Source organism: Lynx canadensis, chromosome F2 (assembly GCF_007474595.2).
Source record: "Lynx canadensis isolate LIC74 chromosome F2, mLynCan4.pri.v2, whole genome shotgun sequence".
NCBI lineage: Eukaryota > Metazoa > Chordata > Mammalia > Carnivora > Felidae > Lynx > Lynx canadensis.
The window spans coordinates 45258654-45275574 of record NC_044320.2 but is presented as its reverse complement, the minus strand read 5'-3'; the positions used below and the strand labels follow the sequence as shown (position 1 = coordinate 45275574).

General features: G+C 40.2%; 2 protein-coding genes across 3 annotated transcripts in view; one reads left to right on the top strand and one right to left on the bottom strand.

Annotated features, from left to right (window-relative positions):
• The window catches only part of NECAB1 (N-terminal EF-hand calcium binding protein 1), a 180072-nt gene that overhangs the window by 105935 nt on the left and 57216 nt on the right, over positions 1-16921 (top strand). The gene's annotated exons all lie outside the window — the stretch shown is intronic.
• LOC115506496 (protein GUCD1-like) lies at positions 1407-2177 on the bottom strand. The gene has a single exon (XM_032591965.1). The coding sequence runs from the start codon at positions 2175-2177 to the stop codon at positions 1407-1409; it is 771 nt and encodes a 256-aa protein (XP_032447856.1).

Below are 16921 nucleotides of genomic sequence, written 5' to 3'. Positions count from 1 at the left end.
GCCGGCTGGTGGGAGCAGATGCTGAGCATGGTTTGCGGTCCGGAGGGATGGAAGCTGCCGTGTGGCTGTTGGGGCAGCCTTGCTCCCTTGCCAATGACCGCTCACGAGGGTTGGGTGTCCTCAGCCCCTTTGGGAATGATCCATTTCCCTTAGTTTTTAGGTACAGACCTGCATTCAAGACCCAGCCCCACCACTGTCCTGGATATACTCTCCCCAGACTGATGGCCAGATTTTGTCTACAAGGTGAGGGGTCCTGGCACTCAGCCCACCAGCTGTGAGTCCCTTTCTTTTTGAAAGACAACTTGGGCAGGCTTATCTGCCCTCTGAACAGAGGTGTCCGTGGTTCTGAAGTCCCTGAATCTCACTATTATTGTCTTACTTGAGAGTGACCCTCACTCCCCACAAGCGAAAGCTTAAATCTCAAAAAAACCAACCACAACAACAAAAAACAAATGGTCCATGCTACGTGCAGTGCTGTGTGATTCTGGGCGGGTATTACCCTTCTCTGTCAAGAAAAAAGAGACCCAGTGTTCTGTGCAAAATGTCCTGGCATGAACACTGGGGTGGGTGGGAGGCCACAGGCTATCCCCCCACTGCCTCAGGAGTGCAGGCCCTAGCACCCCAGCACCTCCAGCACCGTGAGGCTTGGGGCTCCCTATACCCAGAGAATGGGCCCCACTGTCAGGGCTTAGGCTAGTGTCAGGAGGCCTCATGGGTTGGGGGGGGGGGGAACTTTGGGACTCAAGTGGCTGTTCTTGGCCCTCAGGGTCAGGCATTCTCAGAGTACATTCAGCACTGCCAGCCAGGAAGAGCCAGGGCCCTGTCTCATCCCCTCAGGGCCCTCCACCCTACAATGCTATAGTACCTGGAGGGTGCGGGGTGAGGTTCAGGGTCCTTTTGGCCTGAGGCCCAGCCCTCCTGAGGGCCCAGAGGCCTGACAACCAGCCACAGGAACCTGGGCCCACGGGGAGGCGGGAGGGAGTGGCAGCATTCACCAAAGGGCACAGGGAGGAGGTCTATAGCACTTCTGGGGGACGGGGGAGTCCCCCTGGGAGGAGTCCCCAGCCCTGGGAGCCGGGGTTGGCTACACGGTCTCCAAACACACCGATGCCATCCTGACAGGCGGCTTCTCCAGGGCTCGGCACCCAGGTCTGTGGGGAGGCGATCTCAAGCTTCTCCACCTGGGTCTGGTTTGCAGGCAACAGAGGGGACTGTGGAGGTCCCCTGGGCATGGTTGGAGTCAGGCCTGGGGTCCCCGGGGAAGCTCTACTCAGATGCTCTGCGGAGGCCTCCAGCAACCAGCAGGTGTGCGGGGTAAGTGACATGATGACACGCGCAATGCTGGTGGACAAAGCAGGCACCACGCCTTGGGCTCCAAGACTTCCCTGGGGCTTTGTCACACGGGCTTATGTGCCATAAGTGGTTCTGGCTTCCTCGAAGTTACTGATGCTGGTGCCGCACATTTGGTCAGCACAGGCTGGGTTGTTGTAGAAGATGCAGCCAGTGGCCCGGTTGCAGCCAGGCAGCACAGTGAAGCGGCCCTGGTGGTCAGGGGTCCGGCAGAAGCAGCGGCGGCCGCTGGGGGCGAAGCAGCAGTAGGCGACAGGACCGGAGCCGAGGTGGCAGTGCGACACCCCAGAGTTCACCAGCACGATGGCCACGTGGCCCTGTGCCAGGTGCTCCTGGATATCCTGCACGCTCACTGTGCATTTTTCCACCGGCACCTTGCAGGCCTTGGCTTGTGCAAACACCTGGTTCACCCGGGTCTCCTCTGTGTCAAAGTGCTTCCTGTAGAAGGACTGGTTCTTGTAGCCCTTGTCAACGCCCAGGGTCTGCGTGCAGAGACGGTGCCTCACGCCACAGTGGCGCATTAGGTAGGCCAGGTCAGTAGTCCAGATGCCCCTGGTTAGTCGTGGCTCCTGCAGGGCGCTCTCGAACTCACTGTCGCCCAGCTGGCCCAGGCACCGCAGCACCATCTTGGAGCAGGCCAGGCCGCAGTCCCAGGGGTAGAGCTGCTGGATGATGGGCACGGACAGCCGCACAAAGTCTCCGGGTGCCAGCGGCGTCCCCTCTGCCTCCGCCCTCGTAACCGGGGCCGCGCGGGGCGCCCGCGGCCCCCGCCTGGGGCGCCCGCTGCAGCTTCGGCTTTGACCAGGACAGGAGTGGGGCTGGTGCATGTCAGGTTCCTCCGCCCCACCACCGCCACTTGCTGGGGGGGCGGGGAAGAGAAGGCCTCTTTTAACTTTTATGCTAGAATTAAAAATGACTTACCTACCACTATTGCAGTAATACAGCCTCCTGTATGCGACATTTACCTTTATTAGTGAGTCTCTAATGCTCTGCGGTTGCTATTTCGTGTTCTTTCATTTCAACTTGAATAACTGTTGTGAAGTTGGAGCGCTAGATGCATGGAACACTCTTTCCCTCTTCAGGTGGAGGCTGAGAGCTGGGATTTTCATCCGCTCAGTCCGTGCCGAGCATGGCAGATGATCCATGAAGGATCTGTTTCAGTTTTCACCAGGTAGCTAGCCTGTGCCAGGCCTGCCAGAGCGCCAAGACTGGCAAGACAGAAGCCGGTCCTTTGGGGAGTCCTCTTGCAAAGTTGCAGCGCTAGATACACAGACCAATCCTTTTCCCTCTACTGAGAAAAGCTGTAAGCTAATCCTGATCATGTAGTGCTGTTCCAGGGCTACGGACTCTGGCAAGAAAGCGTCCCCACCTGTGGCTTCAGTGAACCTGGTTTTATGTATGCCCAGGGTGCAGGAGACGTTGATTAGTTTTCGGATTTGTCTGCGAGTTGTTGCTAAATCCTTGTCTATGCAAGGAGGAGGGCTCAAGCCTTCTTACTATGCCACCTTGCTAAGGTGACTCTCCTACTGATTCTTTCAAGAATAAAAAACCAGAGGGGTGCCTGGATGGCTCAGTCGGTTAAGCATCCTACTCTTGATTTCAGCACAGGCCATGATCTCACGGTTCATCAGATCAAGCCCCACATCGGCTTTGTGTGTGGCTGAGCTTCTGACTCTTGGTCTCAGCTCAGGTCATGATCTCACAGTTGGTTAGATCAAGCCTCTTGTCCAGCTGAGCTGACAGCCTGGAGCCTTCTTGGGATTCTCTCTCTCTCTTTCTCTCTCTCTCTCTCTCTCTCTCTCTCTCCCTCCCTCCCTCCCTCCCTTTCTCCTCCCCTCTGCCCCTCTCCTACTTGGGCACCCCCCCCTTTCAAAATAAATAAACTTAAAACACTGGATTGTGTGATTTTTTTTAAATAAAGTTTATTTATTTATTTTTGAGAGAGAGTGAGAGAGAGCGTGAGCAGGGGAGGGGCAGAGAGAATCCCCAGCAAGCTCCATGCCATCAGTGCAGAGCCAGACGAGGGGCTTGATCTCACCAACCACGAGACCACGACCTGAGCTGAGATCAAGAGCCAGAAGCTCAACTGACTGAACCACCCAGATGCCCCTGCAGTCTCTTATTTCAAAGCCCATTCTATTTCTAATATGCCACAGTTGCCTGTTTCTTAAAATTTCTTAGAAATTGCTCTGTACAAGACACATCACTAATGAGATTTATTTAGAAAAGGAATAAATTGAATTATCTTCTTACACATGCAAAGGGGTTTTCCTACTCTCTCCATGTGTGTATAATACACACACATTATAGTTTTTTTTTTTTAATTTTTTTAACGTTTTATTTATTTTTGAGACAGAGAGAGACAGAGCATGAACGGGGCAGGGGCAGAGAGAGAGGGAGACACAGAATCGGAAGCAGGCTCCAGGCTCTGAGCCATCAGCCCAGAGCCCGACGCGGGGCTCGAACTCACGGACTGCGAGATCGTGACCTGAGCTGAAGTCGGACGCTTAACCGACTGAGCCACCCAGGCGCCCCCACACACATTATAGTTTATATTCTGTGAATGTCCAAGCTTATCAATGGTCAAATATAAATTAAATTGAAACTCAAATATACGTTTATCAGTCAAAAAGTATAGTAATGCCCATTATTCAAAAACACAGGAAAACGAAGACTCTCAAACACAATAATGGGACTGTACGTGTTGGAAAATTTACAAAAAACTACAAACACTTGGTAATTTCACTCCTAGAAATTAGCTTAAGGAAATAATTAAGCATATGTGTAAAGCATGTTCATCATATAATTTCTAGTTTTTGTTATAAACAACCCAAGTGTCCAACAATATGGAATTGGATGAATAAATTATGAATATAATAGAAAATACCATTTAGCCATTAAAAATTATATTGGATAGGGTACCTGGGTGGCTCAGTTGGTTAAATGTCCCACTTCAGCTCAGGTCACGATCTCAATTTATGAGCTCAAGCCCCACGTTGGGCTGTGCTGACAGCTGAGACTGGAGCCTGATTCAGATTCTGTGTCTCCTTCTCTCTCTGACCCTCCCCTGCTCACATTCTGTCTCTCTCTCTCCTTCAAAAATAAATAAACATTAAAATTTTTTTAAATATATATATTTCAAATGAGTATTTATAGGCATGAAAAGATACATGCATTTTTAAGTACAAATATCTGATTAAAAATAAACATATAATTGTTTTTAGAAGATAAACAAGGGCGCTTGGGTGGCTCAGTTGGTTAAATGTCTGACTTTGGCTGAGGTCATGATCTCATGGTTCATGAGTTTGAGCCCCATGTTGGGCTCTGTGCTAACAGCTCAGAGCCTGGAGCCTGCTTCGATTTCTGTGTCTCCCTCTCTCTCTGCCCCTCCTCCACTCATACTCTGTCTATTTCTCTTGCTCTCAAAAATAAGACATTAAAAAATTTTTTTTAAAAGAAAAGAAACAATATATTATTGATGGTTTAATAGCTTCAGGCATAATTTACATACCATAAAATTCACCAATAAGTGTATGGTTAAATAACTTTTAGTAAATTTATAGATTTGTACCACAACAATCCAGCTTTAGAATAATAACTTTTTCTAAGTTTTTCATTTTTATTCCGGTATAGTTAACAGTGTGATGTTAATTTCAGATGTATAATATAGTGATTCAACAATTCTATACATTACTCAGTGCTCATTATGATAAGTATGGTCTTTAATCCCCATCATCTATTTCACCCATCCTTCCACCCAACTCCCCTCTGCTACCTACTGGTTTGTTTTCTGTAGTTAAGAGTCTGTTTCTTGGTTTGTCTCTCACTTTTTTTCTTTACTCATTTGTTTTATTTCTTAAATTCCACATATAAGTGAAATCATGTGGTATTTGTATTTCTCTGACTTAATTTGCTTAGCATAATACTCTCTAGCTCCATTCATGATGTTGAAAATGGCAAGATTTCATTCTTTTTATGGTGGAGTAATATTCCATTTTACACACACACACACACACACACACACACACACACACCATATCTTCTATACCCGTTCATCTATTGATGGACACTTGGGCTGCTTCCATATTTTGGCTATTGTGAGTAATGCTGCAATAAACATAAGGGTACATGTATCCCTTTGAATTAGTGCTTTTGTATTTTGGGGGTAAATACCCAGTAGTGGAATTATTGGATTATAGGGTAGTTCTATTTTTAACTTTTCAAAGAACTTCACTACTGTTTTCCACAGTTTACATTCCCAGCAACAGTGCACAAAGGTTCCTTTTCCTCCACATCCTCTCCAACACTTGTTATTTCTTGTGTTTTTGATTTTATCACTCTGACAGGTGTGAGGCGATATCTCTTTGTGGTTTTGATTTGCATTTTCCTTATGATGAGTTATGTTGAGCATTTTCTCATGTGTCAGTTGGCCTTCTAGATGTCTTCTTTGGAGAAATACTGTTCATGTCTTCTGCCCAGTTTTTAATTGGAATATTTGTGTTTTTAGGTATTGAGTTTTAAAAAGTCTTTATATGTTTTGGATACTAATAATGTTTTATCTGATATGCCATTTGCAAATATGTTCTTTTGTTCATCAGAGACATTGGCCTGTAATTCTCTTTTTTGTGGTGTCTTTATCTGGTTTTGGTATCAGGGTAATGCTGGCCTCACAGAATGAATTGGGAGTATTTCCTTCCTCTTCCACTTTTTGGAACAGTTTGAGAAGAATAGGTATTAGCTCTTCTTTCAAATGTTTGGTAGAATTCACCTGGCAGCCATCTGGTCCAGGACTTTTGTTTATTGAAAGTTGATTACTGAATCAATTGTATTGCTGGTAATCGGTCTGTTCAAATTTTCTATTTCTTCCTGACTCAATTTTGGTAGCTTATGTGTTTCTAGGAATTTATCCATGTTTGCTTGTAATTTTTCATAACATTCCCTCACAATTGTCTGTATTTCTGTGGTGTTGGTTTTTATTTCTTCCTTTTCATTAGTGATTTGTTTGAGGTCTCTCTGTCTTTTTTTATGAGTCTGGCTAAAGTTTATCTTTAAAAAAATTTTTTAATGTTTATTTATTTTTAAGAGAGACAGATAGAGCAAGAGCCGGAGAGGGGCAGAGAGATGGGGAGACACAGAATCCAAAGTAGGCTCCGGGCTCGGAGTTGTCAGCACAGAGCCTGACATGGGGCTCAAACCCACAAACCATGAGATTATGACCTGAGCCAAAGTTGGATGCTTAAGTGACTGAGCCACTCAGGTGCCCCTGGACAAATTTTTTTTCAATTTTGCTGATCCTTTTAAAGACCTAACTACTGGTTATATTGATCTGTGCCATTGTTTTTTTGTTTTTTTTTGTTTTTGTTTTTTTGTTGTTGTTTTTTTTTTCTAGTTTCTATATCATTTATTTCTGCTCTGTTTTTTATTATTTCATTCCTTCTGCTTATTCAAGGTTTTGTTTGTTCTTTTTCTAGCTCCTTTAGGTGTAAGGTTGGATTATTTATTTGAAATTTTTCTTGTTCCTGAGATAGGCCTGTATTGTCATAAACTTCCCTCTTAGAACTGCTTTTGCTGCCTCCCAAAGATTTTGGACTGCTCGTTCCATGTAACTTTTTATGTCTTTTTTGATTTCTTGATTGACTCACTAATTGTTTAGTTGCATGTAATTAACCTCCATGCATTTGTAGTCTTTACAGTTTTTCTTGTGGTTTATTTCTAATTTTATAGGCTGTGGTCATAAATGATGCATGGTATGACTTTGATAGTTTTGAATTTATTGTAACTTGTTTTGGTGATCTATTCTGGAGAATTTTCCATGTGTACTTGAAAAGTACGTGTATTTTGCTGTTTTAGGATGGAATGTTTTGAATGCATCTGTTAAGTCCCTCCGGTCCAATGTGTCATTCAAAGCCACTGTTTTCCTTGTTGATTTTCTGTTAGGATGCTCTGTCCATTGATGTAAGTGGGATGTTAAAGTTCATTACTATTATTGTGTTACTATTGATTAGTTACTCTATGTTTATTAACTCTTTTATATATTTGGGTGCTTTCGTGTTGGGTGCATAAATATGTACAATTGTTATATCATTTTGTTTGATTGTCCTGTTTATTACTACTTGGTGCCCTTCTTTGTCTTTGGTAACAAGAGTTACCATCTTTGTTTTTAACGTTTATTTTATCTGATATAAATATTTCTACCATGGCTTTCTTTTCACATCCATTTACATAATAAGTGTTCCTCCATCTCCTCACTTTCAACCTGCAGGTGTCATTAGGTCTGAAACAAGTCTCTTGTAGGCAGCATATAGACGGGTCATGTTTTTTTATCCACTTTGTTACCCAATGCCTTTTGATTAGAGCCTATAGTCCATTTACACTCAAAGTAGTTACTGATAAGTATTTATTGCCATTTTTAAAATTGTTTTGTTGCTTTTTTAAGCTTTTCTCTGTTCCTTTCTTCTCTTGCTTTCTTTCATGGTTTGTTGAGATTCCTTAATGATATACTTGGATTCCTTTCTCTTTATTCTTTGCATATCTATTGCTGGTTTTTTAATTTGTGGTTACCCATTAGGTTTGTATATAACATCTTCTGCATATAGCAGTCTATATGAAGTTGATGGTTTCTTAAGTTTGAACACATTATTTATTCTTTTCCCCTCTATGTTTTAAGTAAATGGTTTCCTTTTTTACATTCTTTGATTTTATGAATCTATTGACTGATTTTACAGAAATACTTATTTTTACTTCTTCCATGTCTCCTACTTTTCATATTCTCAGTTATAGTCTTTCCTTTTCACTCAAAGAGTACCCTTTAATATTTCTTATAAGGCTGATTTAGTGGTCATGAACTCCTTTAGTTCTCCTTCTATTCTGAATAATAGCCTTGCTGGATAGAGTATTTTTGGTTGCAGATTATAAGCACTTTGAATGTTATCATACCATTCCCTTGTGATCTGCAATGTTTCTGCTGAAAAATCTGCTGATAGCTTTATGGGGTTTCCCTTGTATGTAACTGTCTTCTTTTCTCTTGCTAATTTTAAATTTTTTTCTTTCTCACTACTTTTTTCCATATTAATTACTATGTTTTGGTGTTGACCTTGTAGTGATTTCGTTGGAGGATCTCTGTGCCTTCTGGATCTGAATATCTGTTTCTTCAGATTAGGGAAGTTTTCAGATATTATTTCTTCAAATAAATTTTTCCCCTCTTTTATATCTTCTTCTGGGATCCCTATGATGGGAATAATATTATGCTTGATGGAGTCATTGAGTTCCCTAAGTCTATTGTCATTTAGCATAATTATTTTTTCTCTCACTTAGCTCTATTACTTTTTATTACTCTGTCTTCCAGGTCATTAATTCATTTCTCTGCTTCCCCTAGCCTTCCTCTATTCCATTAAATATACTTTTAACTTCAATTAGTATATTCTTCATTTCTGATTGATTCTTTTTTATCTCTGTGTTTAGGGTCTCACTAAGGTTCTTCACTCTTTTCTCGAGTCCAGTGAGTATGTTTATGACCATTACTTTAAATTCTCTATTAGGCATATTACTTATCTCACTTTCACTTTAGCCCTTAGCCTCTAGCTGCAATTTTGTCTTTCCTTTCATTTGGAACATATTCCTCTGTCTCTGCATTTTGCCTAACAATCTGTGTCTGTCTCTGTTAGGAAAAGTTAGCTGTGTCTGTTGCTCTTGAAAGTAGTGGGCAGGGCAGGCACTTTTAAGAAGGTGGCACTGATCCTCTTCATAGGACAGGACCAGCCACTGTGAAGACCCAGCCAGCCAGGGTGCTCTACAAGGTGTGCGTGTGTAGGTGTGGAGTACTGCAAGCTGCATGTGCTGGTCCTTTTCCCCCTGGGACATGCAGCTACTGGAGAGACCTGACCAGCTAGGCCACTCCACAAAGTGGGGGCATGAAGTGTAGTTTTAACGAGGTGTGTACATCCTCCTTGGCAGGTGGGAAGACACGGTGTTGGCAAGGTTTGTGCCTATCTTCTGGGGGAGGGGACCCACAGTAAGAGTACCGAGATAGCTCTAGCTGGCAAGGGTGGAGTATAGGGTAAGCAAGTTAGGTAGTGAATGAATGCCAGCACCATGCTCGGGGGCAGGGGAAGGAAATGGTGCCTGCCAGCTTTTTATTCCTGTAGAAGTCCCTCAGCAAACTCTGAGGTTAGTAACTAACTCTCCCTCCTGTGTACCCCAAGCATTTTTCAAGCTGCTGGTTCTGTGTAGAAGAGCTGTTTGTTGTGCTATCTCTTTAAGGGTGGGGACTCCACTTTCTGTGGCCCTCTGGGCTCTCCCAGAGCTGAGCCTCCTGATTTTTAAAGTTCTAGATTCTAAGTATTGCTTGTTCTAAGAACTCACAGAACTCGACCCCACTGATTTCCAAAGCCAGATGCTGTGGGAATTCTTCTTCCCTGTGCAGGCTCCCCAGTGTGATAGTCTGTTTCTTGCCCCTCTCTGTGCTCATTGCTCCCTCCCTCAGGTGGCCAGAATAGCTCCCCACTGTATACTCCCTACCCTCTTCATCGTGGCTTCTTCTCTACATTTAGTTCAGGAGTTTGTTCTGCCAGCATTTGGATTGTTTTCTTGGTTATTTGCACTGATGTGAGTGTTATTTAGTTTTATCTGTGGGACGAGGTGAGTTTAGGGTCCTTCTACTCTGCCATATTCCCTGGAAGTCCTAGAATAAGCATTTTAACGTCTTACATTGTTTATCTGTATTTTCTGATTTATAGTGACAAAATTGTCACATTAAAAGTGAAAGTTATTTATCTTTTTAAAGTTTTAATATTGCTGTGTCTACAGAAAACGTGTCCTAACTTTTAAGCAACTTTAGTCTATATATGTAGGTTTGCATGATAAGAGTCAACAGGTTTTTAAAGTAAAGTTGGTTTTTGTTAATTTTTTTTCTCATAGACCAATTATTATTCATGAACAAAAAAGTCAAAACTTATGACCTTAAGACCTTACTTAATTTTTGATAAGTTTGTGAGGCTTACATAAAGTAATTTGTAGAAAGTAATTAGCGACATCTGTTATGGCAGTACTGGAGTAATAGTTCCTTGAAAAATCCTCTTATTTATACAAAATAAAAATGATGGACACAATATACTTTTTTAATTCATAAATGTGTCAATTACCTGGAAAGAAAGTAAAGGTTCCTGATAGACCAATATCTAAGTGAAAGACGGACCTCAAAGAAATAAGCAGTTCTGGGAAGCTGGCTTTAACCCAGTGACCTTTTACTTGACTTTTTGAGATTTAAAGAACAACATGAGAAAGAGAGAAAGCCTAGCCACGCTCCCAAGGAGGCTGTCCAAGAAGAAACCCATCTGCATGTTAAGAATTCCAATAAGAGACTAACTGCATAAACTTGGAACCCAAAGAGTTTCACTCTTTACAACAAGGAAAATTACCTCTAATTATCCTCTGCACTGAATAAACAAAGGGTAGCTGAGAATTATAACTACAAGTCAGCCCTCGTGAATTTTCAAGCCACATTTAAACTTCCTGTGTAGTGGGGTGTAGTGGGAGTAGCCTCAAGCTAAGAATTTAATTTAAAATTATTCCAAAATAAGGCACCCCTAGGAACTAGACAAAAATAAAATCAAAAATCCTCTTTTAATCTTCTTTTAATCTTGTCCAATAAGTTTCAAAGATTAATCTTGCAAATAATATGTAGCAATATTATAAAAACGTTTCAACTCATAGTCCAAAACTGTATACACTGAAAATATCAGGGAATAAATATATTAATATATTTATATAAGTTTATGGTGGGGTTAAAAATGTGAGAAATTGGGCAAGAGTATACAAAAAAGACCAAGAAATTTTGAGAAAGAACCAAAACAATTGGTATGAGTGAAGTACATATAATAACTGAAATTAAAACATCAGGATACCAGTTTAAAAATAGATTAGATACAGTGGGAAAGAGAATAAGGGAACTTGAAGGTAGAATTGAAGATATCACACAGAATATGTTTCAAAGAGAGAAAAATCTAGAAAATATGAGATTAAGAGACAAAAAATTGAGTGAGAAGTTAAAACATAGAATCATCATTCTAGGAGGAATGAATAAGACAGTTCAGCAAGAAAAAATCAATGTAAAACAAATTGTATATCTTCAAACCAATGGAAGATCTGTAGAAATCTAACTTGTGATAGTTTTGGCAAAAAAAGTATGGAAAAAGAGTAAAGATTTAACAGGTTTTTTATATTAGAAAATGTAACTTTGGCATAGTGTAGGATTTCATAAACAAGATTTAGAACACAGTAATATATCTAGAATATGGTATAACTGATCACTTTCACTTTAATATATTCAAGAAGATCTATACTTCAAAAGATAGCACTGAGAGGGAGACAGCCAAAGCATAAGAGACTCTTAAAAAACTGAGAACAAACTGAGGGTTGATGGGGGGTGGGAGGGAGGGGAGGGTGGGTGATGGGTATTGAGGAGGGCACCTTTTGGGATGAGCACTGGGTGTTGTAGGGAAACCAATTTGACAATAAATTTCATAGTTTAAAAAAATGTGAAAACTGAAAACCAAAACAAAAAAAAAAAAACCTGAGACTAAACTTAGGGCTGATGAGGGGTGGGAGGGAGGGGAAAGTGGGTGATGGGCATTGAGGAGGGCACCTGTTCGGATGAGCACTGGGTGTCGTATGGAAACCAATTTGACAATAAATTTCGCATTAAAAAAAAAGATAGCACTTAGAATTTGAAAAAAAACAAAAAGCAGGAGAATGTATTTGTAAAACTCAGCTATCAAAGGACTAGTATCAAGAACATTTAAAGATGTTCTGTAAATCAATAAGGAAAAATAAGAACATATCATAGAAAAAATAAGACAAAAATACAGGACCAGTAACTTTAAAAGGGAGCCGGGGAAAGTCCAATATAGCCTGTGAAAAATTGTGAAGGTCCAATATAGCCTTTATTTGCTGAAAGTCTAAAATGAAATTTCAGATGATTTGTCTAAGCTAGTGGAGGACTTTAAGAGACCCATGAAAAATATTGGTCACTTGCACCCTGGAGTTTAAGGGACTTTGGGAGAGATTCACCACTTACTTGTGGTGAATTCTAAAAGCGAGAGCTGATGATTGGAGTTTCCTCTGCCTTGTGGCAGATAGAAGAGCACATCTACTGGTGTAACAGCTGCATGTCCAGAGGGAGCTGGAACAAGGATTTATTCATGCTGTTTCAGCTGTAGGTTCCTCAGGAGGGAAGAGAAAATAAAATATTAGTACTTCGGTTATTTAAGAAGTTTTATTATATTGCATTCAAGTGCTGATATCTCTTTTATTTATTCTGCTTGGCATCTGCTATGATTCCAGAATCTGAGATGTCATACCCTGGTTCAGTGCTGCAAAATTTTCGGCTGTTGCCTCTTTTCAGTTTTCTTTGCCCACCTGTTAGAATTGTGTAGAAAGTTAGATCCTTTCCCTTTCTCTGTCTCTTTTATTGCATATTGTCCATCTTTGTGCTTCAATTTGGTAATTACTTCAGATTTATATTCTAATTCCCTAATTCTCTCCTTATCTGTATCTAATCTCATGTTTAACCTAGCCATTGAGTATTTAATTCCTTTTTTCAAAGTTCTTTCTTGCTTCCTTTGAAATCTGCCTGCCTTTCTGTTATAATCTCTCTTTCCTTTCTCATGTTTCAACTACTTTTTTTTTTTTTTTAATTTCTTTGATCATTGAAGCATGTTTCTGGTCTTTTTTAGAATTCTTTTTTTCTTTGTGCAATATGGATACATGGTTAGACAGAAATTTTTTCAGCTGTGAATTCATACTTGTATGATTAAATCTTTGAGTATTCTGAGAAATCTGGTTTGATAATGTATTTCCTAAACAGAGAATATATTTTTTATGATAGGTGGCCCAGGATATTACTAATACAGAAGTACTTTAAATTAATCTCTCAGTTTAGGGATCTCCTGGATCCTGCAGGTAGAGATATTGAACTTCAGACCCTAATGTGGACTAGCTTTGGTTATAAGTTCTCAAGAATTTTTTGTATTCATAGCTAAGCCTGAGACAAAATGTCATCTTCCTTTGTTTATGGGCAATAATGATCACTTCTGTGTTCCAGTTCCAACCCTCCACCTTGACTCATCTCCTCCCCAAAATTATTACAATCTGAAACTTGAAGCTTCTGGCTACAGAAATGCTTACAGTACAGCAAGGATTTCAGTGCTAGATTATAGTCTGTGGGTGTTTCCTGTTCATAGTATGTGTATCTGTTTCCTGTTCATTTGGGGCACTGTTGGGTTTTTTCTTACTTTCTTAGAAGCTTGGCTATACTTTTGAAATATTTGTCATACTTTTAATAATTTTGTAAAAGAAGTATTTTTTAGGAAATTTAACAAGTTCTGTTGACAAAAGCAGAGCTTCCAGTAAATTTTTTAATGTACTACCTTCCAATTTACCAGTTTGAAAATAAGATATTCAGAATTGATTGTAAGTAATCTGTATAATCATCTAGAAGACTTTTTTTTTTAGAAAAGAGGATCTAGGTAGGTTTTTATAATCCATTGTTCTGTTATGTGTGTTTCCTGTATAGTTCCCCATATATTTTTAATCATCTAGGAATCCGGGGGTCTTTATTATTTGAAATCCACCTAGGGTGTGCGTATGTATCAGTAAGTTGCATTATTTTAGTGACCTTATACCCTAGAAACACTTCTACCATGAATGCCTGCCTAACTTATCCCTCTGGATGCTTAGGAAGATTTCAACTAAGCCTGTCTAGATATTTCTAAAGCAAGCCAGGAGACTTTGCCACAAACCCAGTTTTAAGAAAGGCAAGTCGTGGCTGTGATTTCAGCCTGTAGCCAGTTCCTTCTTGCATTGACCGTTTTCTTGACTCTGTAGCAGAAATGTTCACTGTTGTCTCTCAGTATAACATCTTTAAAATGTGAAAGACATAACAGGATGAAACTAAGGTACAAAGAGATCATCTGTATTCTTGTTGTTAGTCATTACCATATTGAAATGTGGCAAAACCCTGTATTTCATCAATCTCTAAGAGGTGTATCTTTTCATTTTTTAATATCTATGTAGTTGGGATACAAGCTTGCACTTGATGGTATAACACTGAATTACAGATATTTTTATTTCCTAGTGGTGTACAAAATACAAAAAAAAAGATGCATGTTATAATTAATGACACTTCATATTTAATGAAATACAACATTTGTAATTATTTCAGTCCCACTGGTGAAAATACTTGCCTATTTATTATTCTGAAGAAGTGATCTATTACCAGTGATATTTCTTCCTTTACAAAAAGTTACTGGAATGTTTTGGTATTCTATTCATAAGTGAGCCACAAATGCAAATGAAATCCAAAAATGTGTCAGTACTCATATATATTAAGCATCTACTATTTCCCATATATTCTGTTTGTAAATGCTCCTAATATTTTAAAACTCTTTTTTCCTCTGTCATAGAGTTTGTTTAGACCAAAGATAAAGATATTATGTCTTTGAAAGCTGAAAGATCACAAATGACGTTTGAAGATGTATTTGTCTCTGAAAAATTCAGTAACTTAGACATACTAACTCCACATATTTTAAGATTGTGGTTAAAATAGAACTATCCATCTGACACATAACACTGTTTAGAAGGAGTCAGATTACAAGTGCATGTTACCCTTGAGGTATTACATGTGCTTAAAAATGATATTCAAAGAAAAGCGTGTGAGTTATAAGGTAGAAAGCAGCATATTTATGGGGAAGAAATTTTAATGATCTTTTATTAACAACATCAACAAACATAAATTTAGCCCAAATCATGTGTAAATATAGCTCTGTGCTCTTCATACTGAAAAATTTAACATTTGGTTCTATGTTACACTCCAGAAAAATACAGGCTAGCAGTTGAGCAGATAGTATATGAGAGGTGATAAAAATTACTAATTTGGAAGTGTTTACAGATTTTCTTGTCCTGGTGCCTGCCAAAGACTTCTGTATTTTATAGACCTTATCTTTCTACTCCCACAGTCTCTCAAAAATATGAGGCTAGTGTATCTCTACCAGGCTGGCTCCTACACATATCTTACCTTTTATAAAAATAAAATGAAAAGGAGGAAAGTCACAAAAATCACATGTAGAACCTAATGATTATAGGCAAACACTCTTTAAACCCCCACCCAGATCAAAACCCAGACCTACCAGCCCCCCCCCCCCCCCCAGATCTTCCATGTGCCTTGTCCCAATTGTCTTCTCTCCACCTGGATATAACGACCAAACAGATTTCCTCTAGTAATCATTCCCTTGCATGGTATTATGGTTTCATCACACTGATATTCGTCTCTAAAATCTTTAGTTTAGTTGTGCCCATTTTAATGTGTGTTAACATCTCTTTGAATTTACAGATAACCCTGCAATTCTTTAGAGAGGTGCTCATAGTCTAGATTTTGCTGATTGCCTTCTCATGGTGCAGTTCACTTTCTTCTGACATAAAAATGTTGCTTTTGGAAAGTCTCACGGTGATCCAGTTTTGGGTGGTTTTTTTTTAATATTGTTTAATGTTTATTTTTGAGAGAGAGCGAGAGAGAGAGAGAGAACAAGCAGGGGAGAAGAAGACAGAGAGGGAGACCCAGAATCCAAAGCAGGCTTCAGGCTCCAAGCTGTCAACACACAGCCTGATGTGGGGCTTGAACCCACGAACTGTGAGATCATGACCCAAGCCAAAGTCAGTCACTTAACCAACTGAGCCACCCAGGCGCCCCTGGGTTTGTTTGTTTTTTTTTTAACCCCACAAGTCATTTGCTCTTTATGTCTAAGTGCGCAAAGAATTTGTTTCTTTGGCTTTTAAAGCCCAATAATTTTACAGAAATGTGCCTTGATGTCTGTTCTGAGCTGATATTGTTAGGTATATGGTGTGCTTTGGTCAATCTAAAATTCTCAATAGGCAGGAATTAATAAGCAAAAGCATTTATTTGGGAACAAAGAATTGCCATTTGGGGTACACAGATTTGGGTAGCAATCCAAATAGTGTCCCCCTAGGGAGCAAGATTCAGGGATTTTTAATGACAAAATGATAATGCCCTTATAAGTTGTTTACAAAGAATTTTGATTGATGTTGGGTACAGAACACTAATCTTACCTAAACATAATTAGTTGCTAAGGCTATCACTAAGCAAGAGTCTCATACAGTGGCAAGTTATAGGTGTTCTTGCAGAGTCCTTGATTATCTGTGGTTTGGCCCAGTTCAAAAGTTCATGGTTCCACCTATGAGATGGTATGCATAAGGCTCACCTCCTTAATGATCTTCCGACTCCATTTTACAACCCTTGACATCCATGACTTCATTTTATTTCACCTTTCACACTTTGAATATCTAATTTCAAGTCTTCATATTTCAGAAAAGCATTCTTAGGGTGCCTGGGTGGCTCAATCAGTTAAGCATCTGACTCTTGATATCAGCTTAGGTCATAATCTCGCAGTCATGATATCAAGCCCTGAGTCAGACTCTGTTCTGACAGAGTGGAACCTGCTTGGGATTCTTTCTCTCCCTATCTCTCTGCCCCTCCCCAACTCATGCTTGCTCTCTCTCA